At 40.4% G+C, this 10,894-nt stretch overlaps 1 protein-coding gene across 1 annotated transcript in view; it reads right to left on the reverse strand.

Moving 5' to 3' along the window:
• Nucleotides 1–10,411, reverse strand: part of HHAT (hedgehog acyltransferase) — a 155,540-nt gene extending 145,129 nt beyond the window's left edge. Inside the window, exons 1-3 of the mRNA XM_056853378.1 lie at nucleotides 10,254–10,411; nucleotides 4,169–4,236; nucleotides 74–187 (exon numbers count right to left, since the gene is read on the reverse strand). Of these exons, the coding sequence (XP_056709356.1) occupies nucleotides 74–187; nucleotides 4,169–4,236; nucleotides 10,254–10,362 (291 nt within the window). The 5' untranslated portion in view covers nucleotides 10,363–10,411. The remainder of the gene's footprint in view (nucleotides 1–73; nucleotides 188–4,168; nucleotides 4,237–10,253) is intronic.
• Between the last annotated feature and the right edge of the window lie 483 nt (nucleotides 10,412–10,894).

Genomic DNA, 10,894 nt, shown 5'->3' on the forward strand with positions numbered 1-10,894 from the left:
GCCCAAAGTAATTCACATGCACACACGAAGTGGGAACAATTATGGGAAAATGATACTGCCCAAAATGACATACCTTTTTCATGTAAAGGCTGGACATCTGTGATACTATTAAATGACAAAAAAGAAGCCAGAGTATATATCCTCTGCCCCACTCCATCCAAAATGTCCATTCAAAGTCCATGGGATCCTAGGCATAGATTGAACACATTCATAAAACTGGTATGAAACTTGAAAACATACTGGGAGAAAAGACTGCAAGTAAAATATCATTGTAATATTTATTCCTCATTCCTAAACTAAAAAAAAAACCAGAATTACTATAAAACAAATGTGACAATATATTAACAGGTTTCAACCAAGCCTGGAGACAATCTCCAATTCTCAGCCTCTTTTGCTAGGAGCAGCCCTAAAGCCCATCTTAACAATATAATGGTGTGTAGCACAAAATACAATACTTTGCTGAAATCAACATACACAAGGCTGAACTATATACATTACTCAAAGAAAGATGATCCAATTTTCAGCAGTTGACCCAAACAATCATAACAATGAATATTCTCTTCCAATGATTTACATCTATAGAGAAATATTGATTACATATATTTGATACGTTTAGTATTGTAAGATATCAGTTTGACAGCAAAACAGATGCTTCCTATTAGCACTATGTTACTGAGAGGGTTTTCCACAAAGCTCCCGTTCCTTCTTGTCAACTGATAACTCTGACTGAGCTCAATGGTCATGCCTCTGACAAAATGTACCTGATCAACATATTTTCTAGGCCTGTTCCTCAAAGCCTTCTAATTCAGCACATTAATTTTTTTTCCAGGTTTTCAAATTTATTTTTAATGGCTCCATAACAACGTCACGCTTTAACAAGTTTTGAGCTGTTTTAAAAAAAAAAAAAAAAACCCACACACACACATAAATATACACAACCAGTACAAAGAAACATATGTAGGTGGAGTGAGATCTCCCTCAGCTTAGCTTCAAATATAGAAATAAGTAAAAAGCTGCTACGCTGCCCACTTTGGAGGGGGTAAGTCTTGCTTTGACGGATTTCATCAAAGGTTTTGAAAGTTATAGGAAAACAGGCACCTATAATGACAAAAGACCTTTATTCCAGCTGCATTTTGCAAGTAAATTATCTCCATTTTTAGATTTAGCCAGTAATACTAATCCAAGCTTAGTTAACCTTGAGGCTGGACCAACATGCTTAAGGGGGGGGGGGCTACCCTTGAAGACAACCTGGAAATTTGAACTGATCCAGAATATGGCTACTTGACTATTGTCCGGAGCTAGCACACATGACTCCCATTACAAGATCACTGCAGTTGTCTTCTGTTTCCAAATTCAGTTTTAAGGTGCTGCTTACTAACTTTAAAGCCCTTCGCCTGGGATCTACATTCTTGAAGGACTGTCTCTCCTGGGATGAACCTATGCATCAGCTCCAATCTTCTCAACAGTTCTTGTCAGTTCTTTCTGCTGGGCAAGTAAGATAGGCCAGAGCCTAGTTGTGGGCCTTTTCTGTGGCAGGCCTAGATACAAGGTACAGGTTTCCAGAGAAAGTTACGTTGAACCATCCAATGTTTAGGAAGTTCTGTGAAGCTGAACTGTTAAGAAGGGCTTTCACGGTTGGACAATGATTAGCATATTGGGGCAAGCCAATATTTTAACCTGATTTGTTTATATTGAGATTTTATTCTTGAGAATTTATTATTTTAGTTCATTTTATATAACTGTAATTCCCTTTTTTTTTTCAAGAGAAAGAAAGGCTAGAAATATTTCATTCAGTTGTACTTGCTCTGTGGCTCACAGAGACCCACATTCAAAATTACCTTCAACAAAAGGGAGGGGCTGTGGCTCAGTGGAAGACCATCTGCTTGGCATGCAGAAGGTCCCAGGTTCAATCCCTAGCATCTCCAGGTAAAAGGATGATGTGAAAACCTCAAACAGACTCTAGAGAGCCGCTGCCACTCTGAGTAGACAATACTGACTTTGATGGATCAATGGTCTGAGTCAATATAAGGCAGCTTCATGCGTGTGTAAAAAAAGCCACAGTTAGTTCCGTTACTGGCATGAGGCCTGCACCTCAGGGACACTCACAGCTGACCTGCTCCTCCAACAGTGGCTTTTTCAAGATGGAATCCAGCTGTCAACAACAAGCCCCACCGGACAAAGACATTGTGCACTTTGCTGAAATAAGGGGCAGGTGCCAGATTGGGGATAGGGTGGCCAGGGCTCCCGCTGCTGCTCGCTGGAGCAGTAAGAGCAAAAATAAAGGAGGGGAGCAGCATTTTTACCATAGAGATTTGTAAATTCCTAGAGAATCACAATGACATCACTCCTGAGCATGTAACCAGAAGTGACATCATGGTGCCATGCTCTGTGACATCACTCCTGCCCCACTCTTAAAAGTCCTCAATGGTTGCCAGCACATAGCTAGCACCCCTAATTGGTGACCAGTACTCAGAAGAGTCACAAGTGTCTCCTGAGCTGCTGAGTATCATTTATGCATTGTACTGAGTGTATACAAAAGTAATAAAATAAATGTAACTGCAATCTCTTCCCCAACATTTTTTCGTCAATGTCTGCTTGGCATTCACTTGCAGACGATATTTTCAGGAAGCCTGCCAAGAACAATATAACCTTTGCACAATGTTGATCAAAAGGAATTTCAAAATCAGAACAGAAAGCAAACAGTTATCACTGTCTGTGTGTATGAATTCATACTGTGAGAAGTGTGGCATACATTTCAAATATGTACAAAGGGATTAATTTTTGCTTTACCTTAAAGTATGTTAAAGTCCCCACACAAGTTTTAATAAAGCACAGCTCTGTACTTTTTTCCCATGCCTGTAGCCCTTGAGAAACAGAAGGAAACAGACACAAGTTCTTAAAGATCTTTAATATCTTTATCATAATGTGCTAAGGGACTTGGTCATAGTGGAGGAGAAGGAGGTGGTGGTGGTGATGGTGAATCCTTTGTGACCAGCACTAGGTAATAGGAATAGCTAATTGATGCTCAGTTGCGAAGGGTAATTCCTGGCCTTTGGCTAAGTTGTTCTTATACTAAGAACCCATTCATAAAGGGGGTGGAAGAGCTCTTTAGGAGCCTGCATGACCCAGCACCGGCGTAGGTGCCACTTTATCACGGAATAAAGTGACACCTACGCCAGCGCAAGGGCAAACACGCTGGCATCCAGGAACTGCGGAGCTCTGCCGGGCCCCACTGCCTGTGCAGCCACTCTGGGAACTATATCCCAGAAGAAAATGCCTGCACCTGTGTGGAGGAAGCATTCCCGGGGCATTCCCAGGGGCAGAGCTGACATTAGTCAGACCCCTAGCCCCTCTTGCCCCAGGAACGCCCTCTCACACAGCGGCATTGCCATGACACTTTTTGGGTGTCGTAGCCTTGCTGTTCTCAATAGGGCTTCTTTTCCTTTTTCCGATTTTTGTTTTGTTTTTTAAATACCTATTTTACTGAGGAAGTGGTGTGGGTGCGCCACTACTGGCCCCTGCAGAAATAACCACCCACCCACCCCACAGGAATGGGCTGCCCAACTCTCTGTCTGGTATTGACCAAGCTATTCAGAGAAGAAGCAGAATAGGTAGTATAGTCTTAAGTACTTCCTAAGCTTAGCTAGACCAAGAGAAAGAGGGAGTATGACAACCTGAGTGAAAATGAATTTAGAATATGTAAAGAGCAGCCTAATAGATTGGAGAAAGAAGGAAAGGTTCATTCGTAAACTGCTTCATAGCACACATAAGCACACACACCCAAAAAAGAAGCAAAATCTTAGCTAATTTTTACAATATATTTTAGCATATTAAATGGTGGCAGTAAGTAGCTCTGATGCTGATCCCTAAAGCTGACTGTGCAAACAAATCTGCATTTGTTTGCACACTCATATACATACAGGTGCAATGATCAAATCAGCAAAGTTGCACACAGCCCCAGTTATAGCTTTCTCGATTGTGAGGTCCAACCATATCAACCTGATAAGCCAATATGAAATGGGGCGACTCAGGTTTGACCACATTGTTCTTTTTTCATCCAATGAGCCGGTCATCAAAGCCCATTACAGTTCACTGAATGATGATTCAAAATTAATTCCCAAACATTTTTCAACTACAAATAATATCACAGTGATATTCTTCACTATACCTTTTTAAATCCCCCAAACATTGTATCGGTTTCCAGATCAAATGCTCGGTCAAGTTCCTCTTCATATTCTGCCAGAATAGATAGTATTCAGAATCAGAAATTAATAGCTCTCACTTATTTTGTTTAAATGACATGATCTTCTGGCATATTCACCATACAGTAAGAGACAGAAATGTAGTGATCTTAATATATTCAATTTCTACTAAGCCTGAAAATGAAATTATTAAAAAATATGTTTCTAATGGTATATGTCCAGGATGGTTAACCACTGGCCTATGGAACAGATTAGACCCTTAAGGCAACTTTATCTGGCCTCTCCCAGAATAATATGATGCAAAGAAGCAATGGAACGGAACATTTTTTATATAAATGTTTCTGGATTGCTCATATTAAATTTTATTTTATCTCACTTACTTAAATATCTCACAGAAGCCACCTGTATTGAGATACTGGTAATCTTCTAATTTAATTGGCAGATTATTAATCAATTAAAATTGTTTGATTGGTGGAATGCCTTAGTAAACATGCATCTGTCTAAATGTTGGTACTTCATAGTAATTGACCACTTATGATGACACCTAGACAATGAAATGAAATAAATGTCTTGCAAAATTCTCTCATGTATAACCCATTAGATATCAAATGTACTCTTGCCAACAATTTATTCCTAACAAAGACTTGTCAAATTCCATTTTAAAGTCACACTGAGGAAAGACTGCCTCTGAGGTTCACGATTTTAACTGTGTTTAGCGAGGAAAAAGGCTTGTGGAGTGAAAAGTCAAACCTGTGATTTATCACCCTTGGTTTTCTGAGTGGATTCTTAATATCTACCTGAAGAAATTCATTTCTCAACAAAATGAGTTTTTCCTTTCACTTTGGAACACCCAAGATAAATCTCAAAGAAAAGTTTTGCCACATCTGACAATTTTTCCTTTTTATCTGGTAATCTGACAGACCCTCTTGATCCAGTACCTCTGCCCTCACAGAAATCAACCAGAAATGTTAGGCGGGAAATGTTTTATTTAATAAACATATAACTTCATGGCTTATTATACTCACATTGACTAAATAACATCAACAGATACTTTGACACAGCTTTCAAGCCACAGACTGAGTGCGGTAAACAACCATCTCAAATACTGCAGACGTTTTGCATCCATCTAACCCACGAGACGACAAGTGTCACTGGAAAAGACAGTTATGCTAGGAAAAGTTGAGGGCAGCAGGAAAAGAGGAAGACCCAACAAGAGGTGGATTGACTCAATAAAGGAAGCCACAGCCCTCAATTTGCAAGATCTGAGCAAGGCTGTCAAAGACAGGACATTTTGGAGGACATTGATTCATAGGGTCGCCATGAGTCAGAAGCGACTTGATGGCACTTAACACACACACAACCCACGGTTTAATGTAATATGTGCCAGAAGATCTTTTTCAACAATCTAACATTTTTAAAAGCCCATTATTCATTTCCAAAGCACATCTCCAATGCACTGATCAGAGAAAATTTGAGAGATTAAAAAATTAAAACTGCTTTATTTTACGAAGCAGACAGGTCTTGTGTAACATTACTAGACTGGGGCGAGGTGGGAGACTTGAGTATCTTAAAGAGTTATGTTTCTCATCAACTCATCTCCTTCTAATTTACTGACATAGTGGTGGTACTTATTTTCTCATGCACAGGATTGTTGGTGTGTGAAAAATATATTAACAGAGGTTTGGAGTGGCTCATTCACTCGCAGGGAACTTGCCTAAGGCAGGTTACCAACTATTTGTCTCTCTCAGATCTTTATTGGCTTTGATCTTTATTGTGCAGAGACCCCTCTGCACAATGACTGAACACACAAAGAGGGAGAACAGGTACAGGCTAGGGATGGCAAGGTCGAGGCACCGCAGTAGCACCTCCAAAGCCGTTTTATGGCCACTGAAAGGTTAAAAAGAGCCTTTTACAGGCTTCTTTTTAAATAAATAGGGTTTTTCACCCCATAGAGAACAGCGATGATGCCTGCTAAAAAGAAGTCGCAGCAATGCCTTTCTCGACACCGGCGTTCCGGGCCAAACAGGCAGCTCCGCCCCCTGGCATGCCCCAGAAACACCACCCCCCCAGGATGCCGGCATGCCCCCCGGAATGCTGGCGCTAGGATTTGTGCCGGCGTAAGGCCCAGCTGGCAGCACCGGGAGACCAACATCTAGGCCTCCCCGCCGGCATTGGGGCCACTCACGGTGATGTAAGTAGCCCGGGAGCTGGCACAGGGGATTCCAACACCAGCTCAGCCCCTTCCTGGCCTCCTGAGGACTTTTGTTTTTGGAGGTCAGGAATGGGTTGTAAGTCATAACAGCACTTAGACTAGAGGAACTCTACATAAGGCTGCACTATAAATCTCCCGTTCTGTCACACCCAAGACTTTGGTCAGATAAATCAGCAAACCTTTGCTTACACCACACTATATTAATGTCACAAGGAACTAGATTTGCTCCAATCACTTATCCACTGCATTCAGTTAAAGATTACCCTACAACAGGCACTGACATGGATTACGGATTCTGCAAATGTCCAGTCAGTATCATGAAATCTCCTACAGCAAGATATTGTCGAAGGCTTTCACGGTCAGAGTTCATCAGTTCTTGTAGGTTATCCGGGCAGTGTGACCGTGGTCTTGGTATTTTCTTTCCTGATGTTTCGCCAGCAGCTGTGGCAGGCATCTTCAGAGGAGTAACACTGAAGGACAGTGTCTCTCCTACAGCAAGGTAACAATCCTACAGCAAGGTTTGATATTACTGTACATGCACAGTAATTTCTCAAATGGAAACAGCCATGGAAACATGGCTTCATCCCATGGCGTCATCCAACAGCCATGGAAGCATCCCATTCTGTCTTTCACAGAACTGGTACTAAAATACTAAAGTGCAAATTCTTGGAAGATCTTGGATAGATAAAAATCTGATAATCACCCAAGACTCTAATCCTGAATACAGACCATTCCTAGAAATTAAGATAAAAATGACCCTAATTACTGAGTGCTCAAATGCATATATTTTGAACACAACACAGAAGGGTTTTGATGGAAGAGCATTTAATCTTTCTAGCTCGCTATATACGGTACTTTCAAGTTCTGCAGATACGGTATATTATGGCACTAACAATGCTAGAACAAAAATATTTATTTAAATTTATTTCTTTAAAACATTTCTATCCCATCTAATATCCTTGGACTCCCATAATATGAAAAGATGTTGCTCTGGTTCAGCTATCTAGTCATAACAAGCCATACACTGGTTATGTTCCCAACATTTTCTGTAGGCTGCTTTGCTATCTCCCTCTTGTGGAAAAAATAAGATAAGGCAATTCATTCCAACAGACAACGGTAGAAGCACTAAACTACGTCTCCAAGTCATATTGTTCTAGAACAGATTAAGATTATGTTTTGATACATAATACAAACTTAAAATAACTCCAGGCGCTTCTGATGCTAACCATCACATTCCAGCTAAAATAGGCTTTAAAAAAAAGAGGGCAAAGTTTTGCAAATCAGGCTTATATGCAAATGGTTTTTACATGGACTACATCTTATATAATTAAATGAAGGGGAGGCTCTTGGCCAAGGCATACAGTTTGAGGATCAGGAAAACACCCCTGATAAAAACACAGAAAGAAAAATAACCCTAGATACACAATACATCTAAAACAATAACCAGAAAAAAACCTGATTTCTGATAAAGTGTGAGTTGGGGATATGCTAGAGGGATAAAGATCCTCCCCTAAGCAAATTTTTGATATATACATAATTACATGCACATCAACTCATGTATGCAATTTACTCAGATTGGACTGGATCTAACAGTTCCCTTCCACTATGGCTCTTCCACTGGAGGAACATTTCCTTCCTGCAACAAGAGACTCCTAAGCAGAAAGAAATCATTGGATCCAACTCCTGGATCATCATGTAAAAAAACCTGTAGAAATTCACGGAAAGCATTTTTTTATGTGAAGTAAGGTTTTTGGTGAAGTAAGCAAAAAAGCAATTAAAAGTGCATAGCTTATATTGCTCATTGCCTTTGAAGAAAACAGAATCATGCAAGATCCCTTTGAGTAACTTGATGAGAACAGTTTACTGTCAATAAATTACATGAAGCTATTGCATTTTATTCTGACAGCAGTTCATAGAAGCCTCTTGTCCTCCATCATGCTGATTACAAAAAGCTTTTGAACAACCACAGTCCACTGTGTTAAAGCATACAGTCTTTCAAAGTGGAGAAGTCTGAGGTAAAACAGCTTGTATGTTTCTCTTGTACAATTTGAAGAACATGTTGTGGACCAGATTGCAAGCATCCTGCTTCAACCTTTCAATTACTTAACAGCATTATGCAACTGTCGGTCAAGTTGACAAGGATAAGATTGTCACACCAGCACCTATGAGCTTTGACTAGTTGATGAGTATTTGGAATTCTTGCACATCTGAGAGCCACAAAGAGACAGGTGAGCATTTTGGAGTGCCTGCACAGAATTGCAATTCAAGAATAGTTTGGTTGATTAAATACCTCCCTTGACCAGGATAAATATGTATATTTACTTAATGCCTCCAAACAGATGCATTTTGAGGGGAAGCATGAGATGACTTATCCCACTCTTTGTTCATAGGAATTGACATCCTTTATAATAATAAAAAAATTTTAAAAATTACATACTAGAGCAAAAATCAAATAAGCATAATTTAACTCAGAGCCCTACCAGTTAAGACTACCCCCTGCTGGTTAATCAAACTCAGGTTGTGATCCACAGGTTACCATCTGCTAGTTGTTCCCCTGCACGGGGTATCCCTCCAGGCACCAACTACAACTCTTGCTTTTTCCATCCTAGCTCCCACCCTATGGAACTGGCACCTTGAGGACGTGAAGGGGGCAGCCATCTCTAGCGGTGTTTAGGAGGTGGTGAAAGGCTACTCTGTTAGGACTTCAAATGGGGTGTAGGCATTTCTGGGGGACTTATGTGGGGTTTTACTGCATTTTTATTTGAATTTTACAGCGCCTTTAGCATGGGAAAGGTGGGGTATAAATATTTCAAGAAATAAATTAAGATTTAGTTGAATACTCTAACAACCAAACCTACAAACGGCCCATTCCTGAAGAGGGGGGGGGGGTAGATCTGCCAAATATAAAAAAGCAGTTATAAAAATAAAAAGGGGAAATGCCCCAATAGCAGACAGCAAGGCTACGCCATCAAAAAATGTGGTGTAACACGCTGCTCAAGGGGCGTTCCTGGGGCAAAAGGGGTTAGGAAGCTGACTAACATCAGCTCAGCCCCTTGGAACACCCCACTCATGCCCGCATGGGATCCCACTTCTGGGATTTTGCTACCGGCGTAGCGGCAGCAGGGTCCCACACAGCGGAGTGGCTTACCAGCGCCCGTGTAAATGCACCCCCCTTGTGAGCGTAAGTGTCCCTTATCCCATGATAAGTAGGCACATCAGCACGGGGTCACACTTGCTCCTAAACCGATTCAGCTCCCCCCTTTCACAATTGCAGCCTAAAGTTTGCAGTCATGGTTTCTAGCAATCTAAAATTTAAAATGTAGGGCCTAGTTTTAAAAACAATTCCTTTTAAACCTTTTGAATTTAATGACACTACTCCAAATTAAATAAACGCATGAAGCCATGAGGATTCAGACTTTTTTCATCAGACAAGAAAAATATTCTACAGGATTAGAAAGAATAAAATTATGTGCAGTTATTCCCTTGAAAATTTATTAGCAAATTGACCTTCAAATTTGTTTAGTCTGTGTCTATTAAAAGGTAAATGTCAAGCGACGCTTCTAGTCATTTCTTACTAACTAAAGGTACAAGCCTTGAATTGTGCTTTCATTAAAGGATGTGCGCACAGCTTGTGCCTTTCACACGCCTTCTTTGCAGTTCCCTTTCACACAAAGAAAGGGTACCCAAAAGCTCCAAGCAAAAAGCCTCTGTGGGATGCCCTGCTGGAGACTGTTAGAAAGTACTCCATTAAGCCATACTATTTAAGTCAATACACTGCGAGCTACAAAAGCCAAAAACAATCCGCACCTAACATGAGTGAGCCAGCAACAGAGACTTACCTCGAGAGGCTAGGAATACTTCATAGAAAGAATAAAAATGGAAGCCAAAAGAAAGAACCAGGTAGAGACAGAATTCCCATTGTGGCAGCAATTCTGATTGTAATGTCATTTCTCAGCCTCGGCGCTTCCTATGAGGATGACATCTTAGTAAACAACACCTGAAAACAATGAGATAATGCACATTTTTTAGCTGGACCCATACTGAGGTTGCGGGGTACGGCAGGATAACAAACCTAAGCAAAAATATAATTTATATCCAAGTTGTCTGTCGTCAACAGGCTTTCAAAGAGGACCTGATTCCTGATTTAAACTGTAGCATTTTTACTTGTGCAATGCAGATTTGCTCAATGTGCACACCAAGATTTAAAAACAATATTCTATATCTTCATATCTCTCAGGCATATTGCAGTTCGAAGAGTAATTATCACTTTTGTTTTTGAAGCACTTATCTGAAATATCTGTAAGACATTCCAGCCTTAGATACTTATATATAACATTCAAAGAAGTATCTGGATTAATTCTGATCTAATCTGCACACAGCTTGTTTATATCCTTGGTTATGTTTATGTTCTTGGTTGCCACAATAAACATTAAGTAGTGCACTCCTATGCAGACTCTCTGCAATCTAAACATGTTGATAT

This window comes from Euleptes europaea, chromosome 7 (assembly GCF_029931775.1).
Source record: "Euleptes europaea isolate rEulEur1 chromosome 7, rEulEur1.hap1, whole genome shotgun sequence".
Classification (NCBI taxonomy): Eukaryota; Metazoa; Chordata; class Lepidosauria; order Squamata; family Sphaerodactylidae; genus Euleptes; species Euleptes europaea.